Source organism: Aphis gossypii, chromosome X (genome assembly GCF_020184175.1).
Source record: "Aphis gossypii isolate Hap1 chromosome X, ASM2018417v2, whole genome shotgun sequence".
Taxonomy (NCBI): Eukaryota; Metazoa; Arthropoda; class Insecta; order Hemiptera; family Aphididae; genus Aphis; species Aphis gossypii.
In genome coordinates, this window is record NC_065533.1 from 14,064,793 (window position 1) to 14,087,727 (window position 22,935).

Here is a 22,935-nt window from a genome sequence, read left to right on the forward strand (position 1 = left end):
ACTGCGGCCTGCAACTGGGTAACCGGACGTCATGGATCTCAGTGGATTTGGTCAAACACATCGTTCATTTTTCGAGACGACCCACTCTCCGACTACTCCAATTCCATGCATTCCATCAGCCATCTAACGACTCCAAAAATGATTGCATCATTTTCACCTGCGCCGAGGGGGATGAATGTGATGATCCGTTATCACATAATTCCTCTTGGAGATAGGTAAGCAATAAGCATGTAAGGTGATTGGTCACTTCTTGGGGCACTGGCCGGTCTCTCGCTCCGTAACTGTTCGATGACTCACGATCTTTTACACCATCATTGTATGTATGTGTATATGTCATTCGACATCAAACTTGTTACGCGTTTAATTAGGTAATAATGCCTTTTAAGTTTATAAATGTTGTCTTTCTTCCATTGACTTCCTTCCTAGTACTCTAGCGTGGGTATCGATTATTGTAGGTAACAGGACAACTTACCGCGTAACCTTCATACCTCCCCTAACTTATCTTCACAGTGTCATAAAATAAGTTTGGAATAAGGCGAGGTGTTTCAAGAAGGAAATTTAGTACATCAATAACACTCTTCTTTTGGTGCTTTATTATTTTTCTCGATAATAAGCCACATAATGTATTCTCGCACCTTATGTTACACCAGACATCTGTTTTTCTTTTATAAAATAGACCATCAAGACATCTGCTAACATTCAATTCCTACTGACAAAAAGTACAAATTAATATTATACATACCAAAAAAAAAATATATGAAAAAATGGAATTAAAGTATTTACCTGAATTATATTCGTTTTTACCATTTCAAAATACATGTACTAATTATGATGACATGGTAATAAAAATATATTTAAAGACTGTATAGTCAATATAAAATTATCATATAGGTAACTGTGATTTATAATTCATATATTCACAAGATACTATACATGTTTGTAGTCACGTCTTTTTTGCAAATTATTGAAATGTGATTATCTTGAAAAAATTAAGCCAATGGACACTGCTCTGAACATACCTAAAATAATTATTTGTATAGATAATTGTACATGTTATCTTTAGTAAAATAATTAATGAAACAAATCATAATCATTTCAAATATAGGTCATAAATCTTTATTATTTGCTTGCATTAAAATTATTCAATTGGTTATTTTTTTATTGCCTTTATTTATAAGGTTTTAATTATTAAATGGGATTGTGAAAATTATTGAAAAATCTTATAAGCTTAATGAAAGAATTATAGAATATAAAATTTTTTATAAATTTTATAATCAAAACAAAATATTTGAGGATAGTATATGTTTAAAAGAAGCAGATTTTAATGAAACTATTGATTTTTCTTAAGAGAAAAATATTTAAAACAGACACAACTTAATGAGTACATGTATAGAACATAATTAATATTATATTGTTTTCTTTGGTGTATTTTTTTTCTTAGGAAAAATATGTTATTTAATTTATTTTTCTTATAAATGGAAAATGGATACTGCGTTAAGTGCTAACAAAAAAACAGATTATATTAACTCATATATTAATATTATAACTAAAAACAATAGAAAAAAATTAACTGCAACATGTAAAAAATGTAATTCTTTAAAAAGTTATTTTATTAAAACATAATATTAATTTTATGTTTTAATTTTATCTAATAAAAAAATATTTTTAGAATTATGGATTCCATTATTTAATAAAAATAAATATTAATAACTGAGAATTTATTATGATTAATGGGTTTTAAATTTATGGGGCATGTGTCAAAAATAGATAAAAAAAAAAATACATCATTTTATAGAACTTTTATGGTGTTTGAATGTTCTAGAAGATGTTGTATACAATCATTAGGTATAGTAATATTATTAATATATCTAATATGTCTTTAATCGGCAATTTATGAAAAAACTGCGCACACCGTGGTTTGAAAACCACTGGTATACTGTATTGGATAGATCAAATATCATTAAATAATAAATATTATTTAGAGTATGTAATTGCATACAGTGAGAGTGGAATTTTCCTTTTGTGAACAACAATGATATTCAAGCAATATATGCAAACCAGGAAATTTGGTTATGTGATTTAACAATTATAATTAAAATATATTATCTTTTTAGTTTTAATATGTATCCTATAACATTTGACATTATTATTTATTATACCTATACATTTTTAATTTAACATATAATAATTAGGATCTTTAAATTTTCAAATAAAAAATGAATATTTGTTGTTTTCCCAGATAGACAAGTCCAAACCTTTACTTATCTAATAAATTATATGTATATCTATAATTAAATTTGTATATCTATAAAATTATATGTACAGTAAAACTTTGATTAACCGTCGGTCTCGGGACCACAGTTTTGACGGATAATCGAAAAGACGGTTAAGCGAGCAACAAACATTTTTTTAAAGATACATACATATTATTTATTATTTTTTTTAATAATTATGATATGTATATTAGTATAATTAGGTACTATTACTTATTGGTAATTATTGTTATTTTTTTTTAATTTATTAAAATTATTTATTATTTACAATTAGGTACATACCTACATACTTAGATTTTATTGCAACGTGCAAGTAGTCCGTGAAAGTATGGCCTGACGGTTAACCGAGAAAGACAGTTAATCGAAGGACGGATAATCGAAGTTCTACTGTACTTTTATTTAAGGTTTCCTTTGAAAAATGATTCTTGTTTGCAACAATGGTTTTCAGCAATCAATCGATTAGAATTTATTCCAAAGAATGTTTTAGTTGGAGTATTTATGTGAAGGGTATTTGCAGAGGTCAGTACTGGAGCGTAAAACAACTGATGTCTAGGTCCTTATTATTGTAGTGTTGTACTCACACCAATCATTATTTTGTAATACAAACTCATTTTTATCAACAGCATAAATAAATAACCTGTAATAACATAAAAAGTAATGATTTTATAATGTATACCAAAATATAAGTTAATATGTAAATGATAATTATTAATTACTCATGATACAAACCTTAGAAATAATCACAAATTCATCCACAATACTTTCTTCAAACTCATTAGTAATAAGTTGAAAATTTAGTACATAATCTTAATAAATACCATAAATAATAAAGTATTACAAACTAGTACAATTGATTATCCTAATACAATTATATCCTAATACAGTTTAAATGTTCTATGTATATACTGTATATACTTTATTCACAATAATAATAAACTAAGTGGTATATTTTAATATTAAATCAGCATTTAATGTATGATTATTTAAAATGTGTTTCTTTTTTAAGTGTTTTTAATTGTTCACTGTTAATTCAGTTAAATTATAATTATATTTAATGTTTTCTAAAGTCTTCTGGTACTTTATCTATGTTTTAAATAATATGTTATCACTTAAACAAAGTGGATATATAGGTATAAATACTTTGATTATAAATTGATTGAATAATGTACATCACTTGTGATTTTCACCGGGAGCGCTACCTACTCGATGAAGGCTCATCATGTTCATATTTCTATATGAAAATATGAAGCACTATGCTTGCAAAGTCATAAAAATATAATGTATAAATAATAAATAATGAATAACTTAGATGGATTTTGATTAACATAATTCTATCATCAATAATACAATTACTGATAATTACCCGCAATTTTTGAAGGGAAATAGTGATTTGTGGATTAGATGTAAAGACATACTGCCTATATGTGTTATAACACTTATAACTAAAAATTACAATTTATTGTAACCATAGTCATATTAAATATAAATTAAAGTAATAGTAAATTTATTATTTTCTTGATTTGCTACCTCTCCTTAGTTTTCTTGTCATGATATGTTTATTTTTGTAAAAACATATTGTAGTTATTCTATGAATGGCATAATATTGAAAATTGTAGGTATTACTCTAATATATATTTTTTAAATATAACTCAATGGAAATATCTATAAAATATATGTGTATAATAACAGTATTTACATCATATTATCCTAGTATACTCTTTTGAAGTTATTAATTTAACTATTTATGTACCTATACACCATACTCTTTCTGTACTAACATGGTTTAAAATTTAATTTTTTACAAAAATACAATATAGTAATAATTACAAAAATAAAAATAGCTACTTTTAAATTTACAATTTAGATATAAAAAGATTTGATAAAAATGTATTTGTATTAAATATTATTATTTAGGTACCTACTCTAAGATACTTCTTAAAATTATTATTTAGATAGTTAAAATATGTAAATATATTTTAAATTACACTATTTAAAATTAAAAATATTAATTATATTAGGTCATAAAATCCATAGCCCTTATAATTCCTAAATATACTAAGTATTAATTAAAAATAAATGCTAAAATGCATTATATGTTTAAGCCCTCAACATAGTAGGGTAGTCAAGCTTCCAATAGCAGTTACAAGTGGTGTACTTTTTTTGGCTAACTATCATAATGATACAAGATAAGTGTTTACACTTCTATACATACACCTTGCGCTAAACTAATGTTTATCATGTTTTGTTATACTGCAACATTATATGTTATATGTATGTTTAAAGTATTTTAATTTATAAGAATATTGTTTATTATTATTGCTTGCAGTATTGTTGTAGAGATACAATTCTTTGCTTAAATTTATCACTTGGATCACTATACTTCAAATCTGTAGTTAAAAGAAATTTTGGGTAAACGCCTTGTTATAGCTTGTTTGGCAATCATCTAATTTTAAATTGTGGGTAGGATATTAAATATATTGGGCTGATAAATGGAGCTGCAGAGGAGATATATGTACAAACACATTGAGTTTTCATCAATCGTTTGATATGTTATTATTCTAAATGAGAAGTACAAGATAAAATGAAAATTTAAACATACATTTTCCTAAATTAAAAAATATTTTGACGTCCTATTGCTGTAGCTATACATTTTATTTGATATAGGATTCCTGATTTTAATTAGATCTAAAATTCTTAATTTTTTATACTGTGAAAATAATATTTTTTAAATTCTCCAAGAAAAACCTGCAATTAACTTATTTAGGAAGAAAGGTGTTCCAAATTATTAAATTATATTGAACTATGTTATTATTATGTAATTCTATACTATATATTTCTGTATTATACTTGTATTCATAAGATGTACCCTGAATTTTATTTATGAATTTTATTTGCATTACAATATGTATTATATAAAATAAATAATTATAAAACTCATACCAATAGAGCTTTATTGTAATCTGTAGCAAAATATGTCTTCTTTTACGGTAGATAAAATGGATAATCAATGATAATAACATAAATAATAGTTAATAACTATAAAACTAACAACTGAAAAAAATTATCAACAATAAATGAAGATAGAGATATCAGAGGTAATATTGTTCGTTTTATCTTAATAATATTTGTATCATATTTAATCACATATACCATAGTAAAACTTCCATACAACAAAATCTCATGGGGAACAAAATAAATTTGTAGTATAGAAAAATTTGTTAAATAGAATTACATTTCATATTAATTTTTTAACTGCTTTATCGACTTCATATAAAATTCTAAATTTATCGACTAACATTTTATACTTAATCAAGTTTACATCAATACTAGAACTGCAGCATGTAGTATTGCAGTCAAATTAACTGACTTGTCAGTTGGAAACAGTAAAATCATTGGTATTTTTGGACAATATTTTTTAATATTTTATTAATTATATTTATTTTATATTTTAATATTCAATAGTGACAAAGTTTACAAAAACAAGTTTGTTATCGAATAGTTTATTCGTAAAATAGAAACATCAGATTCGTTATACAGAGATAAATGTACATATGTTTAACAACAAATGTAATGGTTCTCAAAAATAATTTGTTAAGCAGAATATTTTGTTAAATGGAAGTTTATTATATGGAAGTTTCACTGTATTATAAAAGGATTTGAAATGTAATCGAATAAGTCGTTCTACTATGTCCACTTTTAGGTCAGCCAACATTTTGTTAACTTTTTCTTCTCCTACGAAATCGTATATCAACCAATTTATGAAAATAACTAATCACCTTATGTAAATGTAATATTATGTTTATATTACCTGAACTATAATAATTGTCATCTGTTTGAGTAGCAGTTGCCAAAATTGCCAATTCCGCATTCCTTTTGAGATTTGTCCACATTTTCATGCTGTAGCAATCTTTTGTACGCATTAATGATTCTACAGAAAATACTCAGCGTTTTTTTAATTTAACACTCGCTCTATCAGTATTCTTTGACTCAATTATACTGAAGTGCACAGTAACAATATCTAAAGAAACTGACTTCTCAGAGTAGGCACTAAAAATTTCGTTCACGTTTCCTTTTAAGTTTTACATTATTCAAAAAGTAACAATATCGACAATTAATTCTAAAAACAAAACTCTAGATACTACAGAATACTACTTAAGGTCCTCACACATTGCAGCGGTGCCAGTAAAATGCTTTTATCTCGGCGTTGGCGGTAAAGTGGCGTCCAGACTCTTTTTAAGGTTATCGCTGCAGTGTGTGGAGACCTTTACAATAATTTGAATAATAATATGAAAAACGGGAACGCCATGTGTTATCAACTACCATGGCTACCTCGACAGTAACCATGGTATAGAAGATCACACACAGTAAACACGCGCTTGAATTTTACTGATAATGATGTTTTTAAATTATAAATTTTAAAATGACCATAATTCATATAACTATTAACTTACTTTAAAATTAAAATACGTGGTAGGTAGTGTAGGACCCTGGATAATATTACTATTTACTATCTACCTATTAGATAATAATAACAGAGTAAATTGGATATTATACTATATATACTATGTTAGTTAGACGGGAACAACACATATGCATTGTCGTAGTCCGAAGGTAAGGGGGAGTGTTCAAATAACAAATACCCCCCAAAATAAATATTGTGAATAAAGCATAATGAACATCTGATTAAAACCCCTCCGAAAATATTTTCTACCTACGCCCATGTACATGTGTGTATACAAGGGCGTGGCGAGTTAAATTATGAATTTCAAGAAGTTTAATATTGTATCATATTTAGTTAAAACATTTACTAAAATTCAAATTGTATTTAAATATTAAATCAACAGCAACAAATAAGAATTAGGTACCTATTCAAAGTTACGATTTATGGTAGTGTAATCATTTGGTATATATAGGTACATACCTGTATTACTAAATTTATTTTTTATTTTTAAAATATAAAGTAAAGCCAAATCTGACAATCACTGTTCATAAATGTTATTATCATTATATAATTCATGATATTTAAATATTATTATTGTAGTTCATTAATTCCAAGAATTAATTATATATATAAATACATGCTATATAAAAAATCAATTAATTAAGAGATTGAACAAACCATGGTCCGTGACTAATATGTAGCCCAGTATTATTTTTTTTCTATTGTTAGGTCATGTAAATCCATATGTTAATTAAGACATGACATTTAAATCATGTAACTGAAGAACAAAATCAGTGACATTTTATTTATTAACTATAATCAATTGAATGTTCAAAATTTAAATGATTAAATTTTACTATTTGCAGGTATATATTATGTTAAAACTATTTAATATTTATATATTCAAGTTACTTATAGAACTTGATGGGAAAAGGCAAGAAGAGATGACAATTGTATTTGTTTGATTTACATTTCACCTGAACTCCAAAATGTTGAGCAATAATCTAGATACAATTATTTCACTAACTCAGCATGTAAGGAAGATGTATATAAAGAAACGAATAAACATGTAATTAATACAGAATTAATATATATTAATTGTGATCACTGATCAATAATACATTATTGAAAGTAAAAAAAAAAAAGTTATATTCTGTTCCGGTTAAAACTATACTTGCTGAGATTATTTTAAAAATAAATCTTGATTACTTTTAAAATTAAATTCCAGGAATTACACTAATTACACTATATGTAAGTACTAGATGAATATAGTTTAAGTTACTTAATCCGGCAACACTATCGAACAACACTTGTTTGTAAATAAAGATATTAATTATAGTTGTAATTATTAAAAAATAATAATAATAATAAAACATGATTGTAAAAATAACACATTTTTCAATTCACTTAAAATCAGCCAGTAAGCAGTTGAATTTAAGAGTTGCTGTTTCAAAAAAACTATTAATATAAAATACAAAATAGGAATTTTAAATCAACTAATTTGCATCTACATAAATATAATTAATGTTTTTTTTTTTTTTTTTTGATTGAAATTAAAAATAATAATTAATTATAATGTAATAAACTAAATTGTGGTTTACATATTTTATTCAAGAATAAATAAAAAAACATTTTTTTTTTTTTAATGTTTTACTATGACGGTCCAATAAATAGCTACCATGGTAAACATAATCATATGCACATATTAAACAAGGATTAACATTCAGATGAATTCAGAGGATAATATTATTACATACACATTAAATTATTGGCTGAATTTGCTATTACATGGAAAATATAATTTAGTATACTTCTTACAACTCATCATATCAGTTTTAAAAAAAAAACATGATAGCAAGTCGCTTTGTAGTATATATATTATAATATGAGTAATTACTGAATTTCTATACAAACCCAAACATAAACATATATTGCAGTATACTGAATACCATGCAATAATATAATTTTATGATCAAATCAATCAAATCACAAATAATCAAAATATCTGATTAATGGCCAGTGTAAATTAAAAACCTAGACGAGTATTATTTATTGTATGTGTAATATTATATATTTTTGTATATAGATGAATTTTTAAAAAATAATTTACTACAATATGTTTTATATAGAATTTATATTACAATGATAAATAGTGATCAAAGTGAAAGGAATAATGCGACACTTTTTTTTACGATAATTGAAATATTTAGTTAAATAAACATTTAAAAATAAGAATAAAACACCTTGTGTAATTAATACAAGACATATAGAAATATTAACTTATATCGCAGTTGTACACTCTCTGCGAGTGCAATTTCAATTACAAAATAATAAGATATTTTATATAACATAAAAAAAAAATTAACTACAGTAGGGTGTTTGTGCACTAGTTTGTGCCGTACATTTGACACTCCTACTAGTTGTTTGATTATTTTATAAAATAAAACATAAAATGAACTATCATTATTATTATTATTGTTATTAATTCACATTCTTTAGTAACTTCGGTTCAATATATATTTCAAATTAATTGCTTTTAGAATCTAAACTAGGTAAAAAATAAAAATAAATAATAATAATAAATAATAAAATAATCAATACATTGATAAATAAAAATAATATATGTATGTATACAGACATATAAAATAAGATTATATAAACAATAAATCATTAAAATGGGTTTAACAATAAATAGAATGCAATATTATACAGTACGATTAGAGAACACACTTAATAAGTTTTGCGTAATTAAATTGGTCCTCTGGTTTGAACAACACACAGAACACAATATACATATGTTTATTAAGAAGATCATAACGGTTCTAATATATAAAACCATATTATCAGTACAAATACAATAAAGTTTTCCTTTTCTTTAAATGCAATTTGAATTGGTTGTTTTTTAATGTATAATTAGATAGAAAATAAATAAATAATATTAAAATTTACACGTTTAAGAAAAAATATGTAAAAAAAATAAAAGAAAAAAATGTAATAGTAAAATAAATAATTAAACCACCAATGAAAATTTTACTATTCTACCAATAATAATATTGTCTAAAAATTGGTTCCAATGATTTGTTTTTTTTTATTTATAAGCATAAAATAAATAAAAGTAAACAATTACTCAAAAAATTTTATTTTAAATTAATTAATGTTGTCAATATTAAATGAATAAGGGCTCATACCATAAATGAATATTATACTAAATATTGGCCTACACTTATATGTTAAATATATATAAATGCATAAATGGTACCTATAATTACACTTCTGTAATTCTTTAATAAATACATACACAGAATTATTTATATATATATTTAAATATATATTTATAAACATTTTTTTTTATTTATATGTATTTGCACATCCTTACAATTATGTGTTTGTTAAGTAATATTTATTAAACAACTATTAGAATTGAAAATTGTTAACAAGTTGAAATACATATATTATAATTATTATAATTAAAAAAAAAAAATTATTTTATTTAGGTAAATGCTAAATTTTTCTAAGCTACAAACATCAATTTTATTTAGTGTCAAAAAATGCTGTTTATAAGAACAAAAGAATAAAGAACTTTAATTTTTACTCTATAGTATTTTAGTCACAATAACTATAAATGAGTACCTTGTGTGATTGTACAAATTTTGTAATAACAGAAGTTATAAATGATTATGTTTGTTCGTTATCACAAGAATATTATTGTGCGTCATACGTACAGGTACAATATACAGAGACTATGACCATTTAATTAATATTTAAATAAATAAATATGAATGATCATAGAATATTATGCCAGATTGAAACAGTACATGAATAAGGAATTGTTCGATCAATGTTTTTTTAGTTTAGAAAAAATTTGTCTTATGAGTAGGATTGGACCTATTTCTATTTCATAGTGCAAACATGTATGTTAACATAAAACTATGTCTTGAATGAATAAAATAAAGTTTTCAATTATTTGATAAAAAAATTAATTAAGATCAATGAAATCCAAGGTTTTCCAAATGAAATATAAATACTCAAAATTGTCTTTTATGTTATAGTTATAATTTAGAAGTTTAATAAATGAATATCTATAAAATTAAGATTGTGAAGGATAGCAGAGCACACAATATTTGGAAAATACTCATCAAGTTTGAACAGGTATACCTATTTTACTTATAACTGGTGTTTATCTTAAACCCTGGATGATTGAGAACGCGATTAAAAACAATGAAATAATAAAATAATAACTATAAGCTCAGTTAAGAAAAAAGACCAACTAAAATAATATATTCAGACTAGATTATGGTCTAAATACAATATTAATATGCAATTAAAATGTACACAAGTTTTATGGTAGCTAATATAATTATATAACTAGTCTAAAAACCTGGAAATTTAATATTTATAACATTAAACAATTTTTAATACATTACATTACTTTAGTTGGTTATTCAGTTATTTTAAATTGATGTGCTATGAATAATAAATATATATATTATAAATCAGATTACATACAATAATATTGAAAAAAGAAATAATTAGTAATAAAATTAGTATTGGAATGAATAAATATATTATTTTAAGTTATGTATTATGCCATGGGAATTTCAAGTTTATGGTGTCTCCAAAGTTAATGAATAATTCAATGAATTTATTATTATGTCATGGTTGATGTATTGTGAATCTAAAACTTATGTGCAGATTTTTAAATTACCAAGAAACAACAGTTATTATTGGCAGCATAATTTTCAAAATAATCACAATTTTATAAATGGAACATTTGTTAATGAGTAAATATTTTAACACAAAACAATTGATGCGTTATGAATTTTAAATTGAAAAATTATACGTAGCAGATTTTAATTATAGATGAAATTTATATTTAATTATAAATATTGGCACTTTTATGGAAAACTATGTTAAGAATATTTATTTATTTTTAATAATATTTAAAAAATAGAGAAAAAAAAGGTTATGTTTTAAAAAATGCAGTTAGAAAAATAAGGGATTATTGACACATTAGATTTACAAATAAAAACGGCTAATTACACATTGTTGTTAATTTGTGTAAACGTTTTATAATTAATGGTATTTACAAAAATCCAGGCCTCAGAAAATATTACAATTTTGGCTATATCCAATAATGAACAATAAAATAATAATAATAATAATAATAATAATAATTAGGTACTTATAAATTAAAAAAAAAAAAAAGTACAAAAGCAATTTGGAAAAGTCGATTTAGCCATTTAAAATAAAAATTAGTAAGCAATAACAAATTTAGCATTGACTCATAAAACAATATTTTTACCACATTGTTAAACATTCCTTTTTTTCTACGTGGATTCTTGGCATTGATTGTTGTTTAATCATTGTTATTAAGCTATTTAAAGAAGAGCGCATAGCGACTTCTTTTTTTGTTTCTGTTTTTTCTCTGGACTTTTTTTGTTGATCTGTCTCACTAAGTCATAGAATATCTAAAACAAATACATATTTTTTTATTTTATAACCAAATTTAAATGTAAAAAAAATAATAAACTAACATTTTGTAAATAGATGTATCAATATTTATCATGAACGACGTATTTGAAATTAAATTGGTATATTATATAAAAATGAAATTATATTTTAATCATAATCATGCAATAGCACTATCATTAAATTTCATATATATTATATATAAACAAAAGTTCTTAGTTTTTTGTTCATATAAAATAAATTGTATTACTAGTACAGATTTTTAATGTTCAAATTTGTGTTACAAATATAATATTAATTTTGAAAATTTAGTTACTTGTAATATCTCATTGCTAACAAGGTCTTAGTGGTAATGTGGTAAAGGAAATTATTCTGATAAAAAAAGCAGGATAATAATAGATTTAAAATTTTTAAAAAAACAATAAAAAACAATAAGTATTGTTAAATTTAAAACATTGAACAAATGAGTTATTTTGTGTTATGACAAATTTATTATTTTTATATGACAAAAAAATAAAAAAAAATAATAGAACATTTAAATTCTCAATACTAAGTCAATATTGTCAATACAAATTACTAGTTTATTATAATATTACCGATGCAAATGTATACTAATTTATTAAATACTCACACTTTGATGTTTCTAAAAAAAAAAAAAAATTAGAATAATAATAAAGGGAATGAAATTAAGATATTTATTTACAAGAAATTCTTTTCTATTTAAACAACTGTACTATCAATAATATAAAATAAACACACACACACACACATACACACACACATATATATTATATGAAATCTTAATACTTACATCAATGACATTAATTTTAGCTTTAGCGGATGTTTCCATAAAAGCACAATTGAATTGACGAGCAAGATTCACACCATGTTCTTTACCAACTACTCGTTCTTCTTCTAAATCACACTTGTTTCCCACTAATACCATGGGGACATCATCAGTGTCCTAAATTTTTAATTTATATACATTCATAAGGCATGTTATAAGAGCAATAGTTGCTTAATAATTAGTACATAATTATAAAAATGGTATACCTTTACTCTTAAAATTTGTTCTCGTAAATCTTGTAAGTCATTAAATGTTGATTGTGCTGTAATAGAATATACAAGAACAAATCCTTGACCATTTTTCATATACAAATCTCTCATTGCTGTAAATTGTTCCTGAAAAAAAATTAAATATGTAATCAACGATAAAATATACAATTTTGCATAAATTATATCATTTTTAAAAAAAATTATTTTATTTTTATAGACATTTGATATTTAAGTTGGCAAGTAATAACTAAGAACTTAAAATAATTAAAATAGCCAAAAACTAAATTAATAAATTAAAATGTTTTTACTGTAATAAGAATATATAAGATAAAAATGAATCTATAATTTACCCAACTTTTTTACAGCGAGTAAAAAATTGTTTGGGAATGATTAGAAAAGTAATGTGATTGAAAAAAAAGAAGAATCATTTTTTTATTTTAGTTCACCATAATTTTATAATTATATTTAAATGATATAATTTCAGCATAAAAACTCAGATGGATAATATAAGGCTCTTGTAGTTCAGGTCAATACTCAGTATAATAACATTATGTGATTGGAAGTTTTCACATGACAGATTATTTATAATAATAGGTAATATATTTAAAATCGCTATATTTGTAAAACGTCCTTATATACACAATACAGTTTATGTCAATGTATGTATTAATATATACATTAATAATGTATGTAATAACATATAATTATAATGTAACACTATACATAGTTTTAAAAATCAATACCTAAACAATAAAATATGATGATTTCTCATAATTACTGTTAGTAACTCAAAGTTTTATTGTAGTTTTTATATATTATAGTAGTTTATTGTTGTTAATATTTCGTTCTAACCATACATGTTTTTGATGTATATTTGGTACTGGTTTGTTATAGCCCCACCACGGCACCACAAAGAGTGAAAACCACTTTATAGCCCTGGCACTCAGGTCTGTTACAGCCCTCCCAACCATAATAATAAATATATCATACAAATAATCTAATAATTCAACAGAAAAAAACGTACCATTACTATAAAGTATCAATCATAAATATTTATCATATAATATGATACGATATAATATATAATATTGATCAAACATCACAGAGCGTATTTCAACATAATCAACTTAATCATGGATACAATTTTGTGGACCCTAACTCAGAAACCCACACACAAAATGTCGAGAGAATGTGGGGAGTTCGGCTAAATGGTACAACAAAAAATGTAGAGAAACATATAAATTTTTTTAATTCATACAAGGTAGAATTCATGTGGTAATTAAAAGTAAATAATAGTGATCCGTTCAAAACTATTTTTTTGAAAGATGTAATAGAATTTTGGGAATTGCGGAAAGCATAAACATTTTTTAATATTGTATTTATTATTATTCCTTTTTTTAATATTATATCAATATATCGTCAAATAATTAGATTGATAAATATCAATAAATAAACTTATTATTTTATATTTATACTATGTATTTATTGTTATATGGATGACAAAGCTATAAAGTTTTCATTCACAGTGGTAGGGCTATAACAAACCAGTACCATATATTTTAATGTACAATAATATAGAATTTTTAAAGGGCTTTTCTTTCTTCTAACCTGATGATCATTATAGTGACTTCTACTGTATTTATCATTTCAATATTATTTAATACAATTTAAAATTCTGTTTCAAAGTTTTTATATGAAAAATTCAAATTATTCTTTAATGTAAAAAGTTAATAATACCTACTATACAACTGTACTTTTATGAATGATACCAATCAATACATTATAAATTTATATATTTTGTATAAACTATATCAATTAATGTGCGCTGCATAGTAATGTAACTATAATAAATATGGTGATAGTGACCATTTATATTTTATTTCAAAGAATGCAAAAATGTGTACTGTTATATTTATAGTCAATTTCTGTATATAAATCATTAATAAGAAATATAATAAGCTATAACAATAAACCAGAAAGTGATTGTTTACGAAAAAAAAAATGCTTGAAGTTTAGTTATATTTTACAACTATAATATTTTAGTAATATTTTATTGACTACAAAAAATGCATACCTACTAAATATTCTTTAATTTCAATGTACACATTAAAATTATTTATTATTTTACATTTTTCTTTTTAATTCCATTTTTTGAAAAATAAAAATACCCCTATTATAGACCCAGAATTAATACATAAAATCATAAAATGCTTCTGGAACAATTTAGACTTATGATAGAAAAGAAATATTTTTGAAGGTGTTTAATTAAATAAAAATATCTAACCTATAATATTTAACAATGTTTTAGCGTTAGTTAAATATAAAATGGTTGATAGGGTAAAAAATAAATACTACTTAAAGTAATAATCAAATTTTATGAATTAAATGTTTATAGTATTAGAAAATAAAGAAACCATCAAGTACTAAATCAAATTATAGAAGTATATGAATGTGGAATTTAAGAATAAGATAAATATAGAATAAGATAAAATACCTTTTATTTTATTTTTGTTTCTCTCTATATTTTAAACACCTTTAGTAATTTTAAAATTTTTAATATTATCATACAATTTATATCAATAAAAGAAAATATTACGAATAGTAATGAAAATAATAAAATTACTGTACAATATACCTTTATATACCTTAATATACTATACATTTGTCAAAATTAACTATGTTAATTTAACTGAACCAATATTTGTAACTTTGATTCCTATCTGATGAATTAAAACTTAGAAGTGCCAATTTACCTAAGACTTACTTTGTAACTTTAATGTAAAACTAACTTCAATTTATTTACTGAAAATTTGACATCAAAAGGAATCGTTCAATTGTGTTTATTAAGTTATTACACAAATTCAATTCCATTAATAAATAAATATAATCTATAAAATATTTAATAATTAGTCACAGCAGGGCCTTAAAACATGTTTCAGTCTTTAAAGTATTATTATATTAGTTTACAGTAAACATAATCTTGTAATAGGATGAAAATAGAAATTTCATAATTTTTCATATTTATTTTTAAACATTAAATTGCCAATTATATACACTTTAAAAAAATATAGTTATTTTAATACATACCGTTCCAGCAGTATCAAGAATTTCAAGCATACATTGTTGTCCATCAACTTCAACTTGTTTACGATAACTGTCTTCTATAGTCGGATCATACTTTTCAACAAATATACCTTGCACAAATTGCACTGTCAATGCTGATTTACCAACTCCACCACTACCCAGGACAACTATTTTGTATTCCCGCATTTTATTTGATATTGTTTCAAATGTATATTAAGTTCTTTAAATTTTTCTTTTAAGTGCTGAAACAAAAAATATCATGATTAATAAATGACAAATTATTTATTATTATAATATAGCAACAAATACATTTATATATTACTAGTTATATTATATACATATAACTTATGAAAATTATGTCCATAAAAATAATAACAGACAATGAAAAATACATCAGATCCTAAAAATAAATTGGAATGTTTATGTTGGAAGATAATAATTAATTAAAATAGCCTGTAAACAAAGTTCAGTGCTTAATTAAAGATCAAATGACTAGATAGCTACGAATAATATAGGTATGACAATGGATGAGGTAGACATACTGGTAAATAGTAAAAGAAAAATAGCCTCATTTCGTTTAGTTATATAATTTGAAATATTTTGAAACATGTTGTTTAGTTATAAAATAGAAATTCCGAATAAAACCAAATATAATATTTAACAAGTTTTTAACTACTTAGGTTTAAAAATCATAAAATGACCTACTGAATATTAACTATATAGATGTACCCAAATGTAATTATTTTTAAAAATAAACAATAGTACCTATTAATTAGAAGAAACTATAGACATAAATGTGTAGATTAGACAGTTAAATTTTGCACAGTAATGTATTACATATTTAAATTAACACAAGACTAAGGCTAACTTAAGACAATATACCTAATTATTGAAAGATTGAAAGTCAAGAGAATTTAAAATGTTAAAATTTAGTTCAAAAGTTAAAAACAATTATTGTTAAGAATACTTTACTTAAAAAATATATAATATACTTAATAAACAAATTTTATTGAAACTAGACATTGAACGTGACTATTTTGTACAAGTAATTTTAACATGCTTATCATAATGTATGTGAACTAGTATTCAAGATTAAAACAATAAATACTACATAATATGATAAATAAATCAAATTTGTGGTTTGCATAATATTAAAAGCATTTTTTTTTTCAATTTTAAAAAATATGTTGAAAATATACTATAACAATTGTACAATAAATAATATTTTATCAGATAGAAACTTTTCAATTCTACCTTTATTTTTAATAGTATTGATTGATTCAAAAAATGAATATGAATATATTCATACAAAAGTAAATCTTAAGCAACAATAACAAAAACTATGTTCAACAATTGAAAAAAATTATTGTAACAACATACCTAACTACCTATCTTTAAATAATATTTTTTTTTATACAACTTCTGGTGCTGAAGAACTCAGTGAAGTCGATAATGCTACTGTTGAAGATATTGTTTATGTATACTATATTAATATACATACTTTAAAATACTAGTATTTTGAAAAAATAAATAAATAGAAACTTGGACAATGGCTGAATTAATTGTTAATTTTGTTCAACTGAACTTTTAAAAAAGCAAATTATTTATTGATTACTATAAGGCATGCTTATACTATACTGTAAAAGTAATTGATACCTTATTCAACATTTTTTTAATTGAATGTCTCCTAAAATCCTGTAATTTTATTATACAATACATCAGCAGTCCCCAACCCATGGGCTGCGAGCAGCATGGTACTTGGGCCGTGAACCACGTAATATTAAATATTATATATGTTTAAAATAATATTATTATATATTTTTGTTACATACCGAATAATATTTTTAGTTATAATAAAATTTCATCAATATTAACTACAGTGTATAATCAATGTTATCGAACGTTTGAATTTAGTTTTATCTCATATATATGCATATAATATATATTATATATTATAATTATATGAATACATATTATATAGGTATGCTATTAGTGGGCCTCAAAGATTTTTTTACAAAAGTGATGGTCAGCACAACTAAAAAGGTTAGGAACCGCTGCAATACATTAAAATCATTGAAATTAATGCAGAATTGGCTAATTCAACAAACACATTAATTAATTTCACACTATACACAATTTTAATGGTTGACTAAATCCTCCACAAAAGACTATACCAGTAATGCACATGAGAATGACGAAAAACTAATGTTGACTGATGCCAATGTTATAGGTACACAAAGTGAAGTTGGTAGGGGATGTGAGAATTTGGATACCTTTAATCGTTCCCCAGATGTATTTTCTTGTGGTCCGGAGTATAGATTAAAATTCAAACATTAATAATATGTCGTGAAAAAGATAAATATATAAAAATAATTAAAACATAATATTGAAACTTAGTTTAATAAAAATTAATTTATTGTACAGAAATAAACATATTATTGTAGGGAATTGTTATTGTTGTATGTGGCATTTGCCAACAAATAATAATAGAAAAATGTTACTTCTTTGTTTAAATTGCGTAATATTAGGCCAATGAAGCAAATGAGCTGAGGCAGCACATTGTAAAATAATATTTAAGGATGTAAGCACCACAGGATAGGGACAGTGCGAGTTTCGAGTGAGAGACGGCACACGTTCTTATTTTTGTGTGTTTGTTTATGTGAATAATAAAGAAATCCAAAATAGTGTGAATTGTTCTTTAATCTTTTTGTGTACCATCGAGATACAGGCATACTACATTATGTTATTTACTTGGCTATTTTTATTTGAACAAATATTAAATTAACTCAATGATATAATAATTTCTGCTTAAATTTTTAATATTTAAGATTAAGTACCTAATTGTTTTGTACTTTTTTTATGGTTAAATTGTTTAATTTGTAACATTTTGATATTTAGTTGAAATTAATAATTAGGTACAAATGAGCATTCAGTTCTAACACCAATAGGTGCAATAAGCAGGAGTCAATTGAAGCGATTGTATGTGGCCCTCGATTACAATTCATAATTACCTAGTATGAAAATATGGAATACCACATTATGTATTTATGTTAGTTGATAGAACTGTAAATAAAATAACGTGTGTGGCTGTAGAAATTTTTTTTAATTTTTTGGCCCCCCCACACCAAAAAGGCTGCTGAACCCTGGGTAAACGCATAATAAGCTCATAACACCTTCTTCCCAAATAGTAGTTACATCAAATTTCTATCTATGATCTGCAAATCTATATGTGTTTTTATATACTACTAATAAAACTCAGAATTTTAGAAATGTTGTCTTGGAATAATAACTGATATCAATCTAACAGCATAAAACAGTTAACTTCTATCATAAGCTAGAGTACCTATAGGTCATTGCTCTATACATAATATATATATAAATAATTATAATTATTATTATTATGAACTTAACAAAATATGTTCATTAAATTTCATAACAGACAATTTTTTTTTATAATTATTTATTTATGTACTTAATAAATATTTCACTTTGATTTCTTATCAGGTAATTTTAACAGTATTTTTTAGATTCATTTGGAATGGAGGTCATCATAAAATCGTACACTTTCAAACAAAGGTTGTTGTTCAAAACCACAGTTTTCTCAAAATTATACCGTTTCAATACCACACACACACACTATTACTTATCAATAACGCACACATTAATCTAAAATCACATTATCGTTTAGAACTACACACCAGTTAATTAATAAGTAAATTTTTTAAAATAAAACTAGGTATTATCCATTAAACTATATGTTTCTTGTTTCTCCAGATCAGATACTATTATGGTTTTAATTTTACAAATATTAGTAACAGTTTAGTGTACTCACATTTTTTTTGACTTCGCGAGAATTTTAATTTTATAGGTAGTAACAATTTATAAAAAAAACATTGAATTCACATAATGTAAGTGACACGATACAAACTTACACAAATAATAAAGGTGCACAATCAATAGTTACACATACAGACTTTTTCATAAAAATAAAAATTCTGAGGATTTTGTCAATGAACTGTGTGCGGTTTTGAATTATTGATCTTCCAAGTTTCCATTTTTAACAATAGACAAATTATAAGCGGTATTGAATGGTATAAAAGGTGCGGTTAAGAATAGTAAGTGTGCGGTTTTGAACAACGCCCATTCATAAGATATGTTATGGAACGTTCATTGTAGGTCTAAGTATATACCTACAGTTGTTGTCATATAAATTGATTTGACAATTTGACAGTCAGCAGACTAATTAAGTTAAGCCATAACTCTTTATTAGCAATCATTTTTAGAGTAGTTTACTGCTCAGCAATTACTAAGAAATTAAAGACTGATATACTTAAAATTAAAAAAACTTTGCATAAATATTAGTATCCAATTATTTTATACAATAGTGTTTAATAAATTATATGCATTAAGTTTTATTATATAGGTTAAATATGAGGTTTAGTAAATGTCACAAAATGTTTAGAACCATTGTTTAGAGTTGGAAGCTGTAGCAAAACTAGGTATTTTGATAACAACTTACTGTATATACCTATATATATATTACTGCATATCTAACAGATAATGAATTAAAGGTATCACATACAAAACAAATGATGAATGTGCAAAATTGAAAAATATTAGTTGACTAATAAAAGTGAGTAAGTAACTCATATTTTATATATCATTTGAGTATAAAATATATCTATGTAATCTATAAAATAAATAAAAATGTACTTAACTCCTAATTATAACAAATATAAAAATAGTTTCAACATTTAAAAAGATTATAAATAACTGAAAAAGTTATAATGTGATTATGTGATAAGTACCTCAGTAAATTATAATTGTAGGTAGGTAGGTACATTATGATATATCTAAATATAAATTAGTAGGTAGGTACAAAAAGTACCAAGCCCTTAAATTGGCTTAATATTAGTGACAGTTAAATATAATATATAAACGAGTTCAATTATGTTATTAATTATTATTTAAACGGAAATAAATACATTCACAGGCAATCATTATTATAAGCTGTAAGGGAATAAAACCAGATACCAATTTGTGCGTAGGTAGGTTACAAGTCATGCTCAGGGTACACCCCTTAAGAGTGAAAATGAGCTTAACATGAAAAAATGGAGTATAAATTAAGAAAAAAATAATAATTAAACAGTTCACCACTCATAGAAGAGTGAAGAACGATGTCAGAGGGTGGGGGAGGAGGCTCAATAATCAAGTGGACCAACAACGAGGGGCGGGGTATGCGAAAATAAATTCGTATAGACGTGCATTTGAGAAGGTACATACCAGCGAAAATCGATTCGATCACGAGGCGTCGTGAATGTTAATCGGAAATGACCGGAACATGAAAGAAAAAAAAATAGAAAACGAGCAAACGAGCAAACACAAAACTAGCGAGAACAAACGACGGAAACGACGGCGTTTCGGCGTGTTGATAAGACTACGCGATTGACCGGACCGGAGAGGACGCAAACGGCAGATGATTATAGACGGGTGGATAGGGGGCGAGGAGGAGTCGGAGAGACACGCTAACGGAATGATATTGTTACCTATTGAAAATATCGAAACGGAAAATCACAACAAGTCCGACGATGTCGGCGTTTCGTATGGTTTTCAGCGTTCGGCTACTATAGAACGCCGCCGGACGGGCGTGAGACGACGTGCCTACCGTCGAACGACGCGAGACGCGGTAAGGATATACGGCACGACCGGAAACGCATCGGATGGGCGGACGATATCCGCCGATCGCAAACACAATCGACGACAACGGCAACACAGTTAAAATGACAACACGATAGATGGGCTCATGCAATAATAATAACAGTACGACAATAATCCATGCTACGTTTTATTGGCGTTACAAGACGAGACGTACCTTTGAGCTCGGAGAAGGGTGTAGCGGCGACGGCAGAAGACGGACGACGATCCCATGCAAGGCGGACGATACCGGGGGGGAAATGGAAAAAAGAAACGTAAAGAAACGAATTAATGCAGTAACAACGACGACGGTAATAATAAAAAAATAATAATAACAATAACGACTACTAAACGAGATTAATGACTGCACACGAGTGGACGGGCGAGTCGTCGGTATCGGGATCGCGTTATGATGGTATTGTATCGGCGTACACGACCGACGGACGCACGTACACACACACCACACACACACACACACAAACGTACGGCGCGTACACACAGACACAGACACACGCACACACACGACGCTCGGCACAGTGCTATGTGAACGATGCGCTCTTTTGCTACCGACCGAATGACGACGAGTGACGACGACTGACGACGACGACGCCGCCGCCGCCGCCGCTGGTGCTGCTGCCGTCGGTATTCGGTCGAGTCGGCCGTATGTCGGATCGGCTCGACCTCGGCCAAGCGTACGGGCAAATCGCTGGCGCGGTCAAATGTTATTGTAACGATGATTACACGATTATTGTTATTCGTTTCGATATAACGTAACGTGATATTATTTTTATTGAAGCATTTTTTTTTTTTTTTATCTGCTTTCGCTATCGCTGTTGCCGCCCACGGGCGCGACGGTCGGCTTGTCCGAAACCGTTTTTTAATTATTGTAACAAATAATTATTATAATAATCGCAAGGT

At 25.4% G+C, this 22,935-nt stretch overlaps 1 protein-coding gene across 2 annotated transcripts; it reads right to left on the reverse strand.

Moving 5' to 3' along the window:
- Positions 1 to 8,831: 8,831 nt before the first annotated feature.
- Positions 8,832 to 22,591, reverse strand: LOC114120531 (ras-related protein Rap1). Of its 2 annotated transcripts, none has more exons than XM_027982468.2 (5): positions 22,196 to 22,591; positions 16,327 to 16,565; positions 13,237 to 13,365; positions 12,995 to 13,147; positions 8,832 to 12,182 (listed from the first exon to the last, which is right to left on the reverse strand). In XM_027982468.2, the coding sequence occupies exons 2-5, from the start codon at positions 16,507 to 16,509 to the stop codon at positions 12,093 to 12,095; spliced, it is 555 nt and encodes a 184-aa protein (XP_027838269.1). In that variant the 5' UTR covers positions 16,510 to 16,565; positions 22,196 to 22,591; the 3' UTR covers positions 8,832 to 12,092. The 2 variants fall into 2 exon arrangements, with proteins under 2 accessions (XP_027838269.1, XP_050061811.1); XM_050205854.1 differs by lacking the exon at positions 22,196 to 22,591 and adding an exon at positions 21,607 to 22,113.
- Positions 22,592 to 22,935: the final 344 nt, after the last annotated feature.

What these genes read in the sequence shown, in the direction of transcription:
- LOC114120531 (XM_027982468.2), bottom strand. Translation starts at nt 16,509, where the DNA reads ATGCGGGAATACAAAATAGTTGTCCTGGGTAGTGGTGGAGTTGGTAAA. An exon ending in TTCTTGATACTGCTGGAACG is followed by an intron (nt 13,366 to 16,326) that starts GTATGTATTAAA and finishes ATTTTTTTTCAG; the next exon opens with GAACAATTTACAGCAATGAG. An exon ending in CTAAAATTAATGTCATTGAT is followed by an intron (nt 12,183 to 12,994) that starts GTAAGTATTAAG and finishes TATTTGTTTTAG; the next exon opens with ATATTCTATGACTTAGTGAG.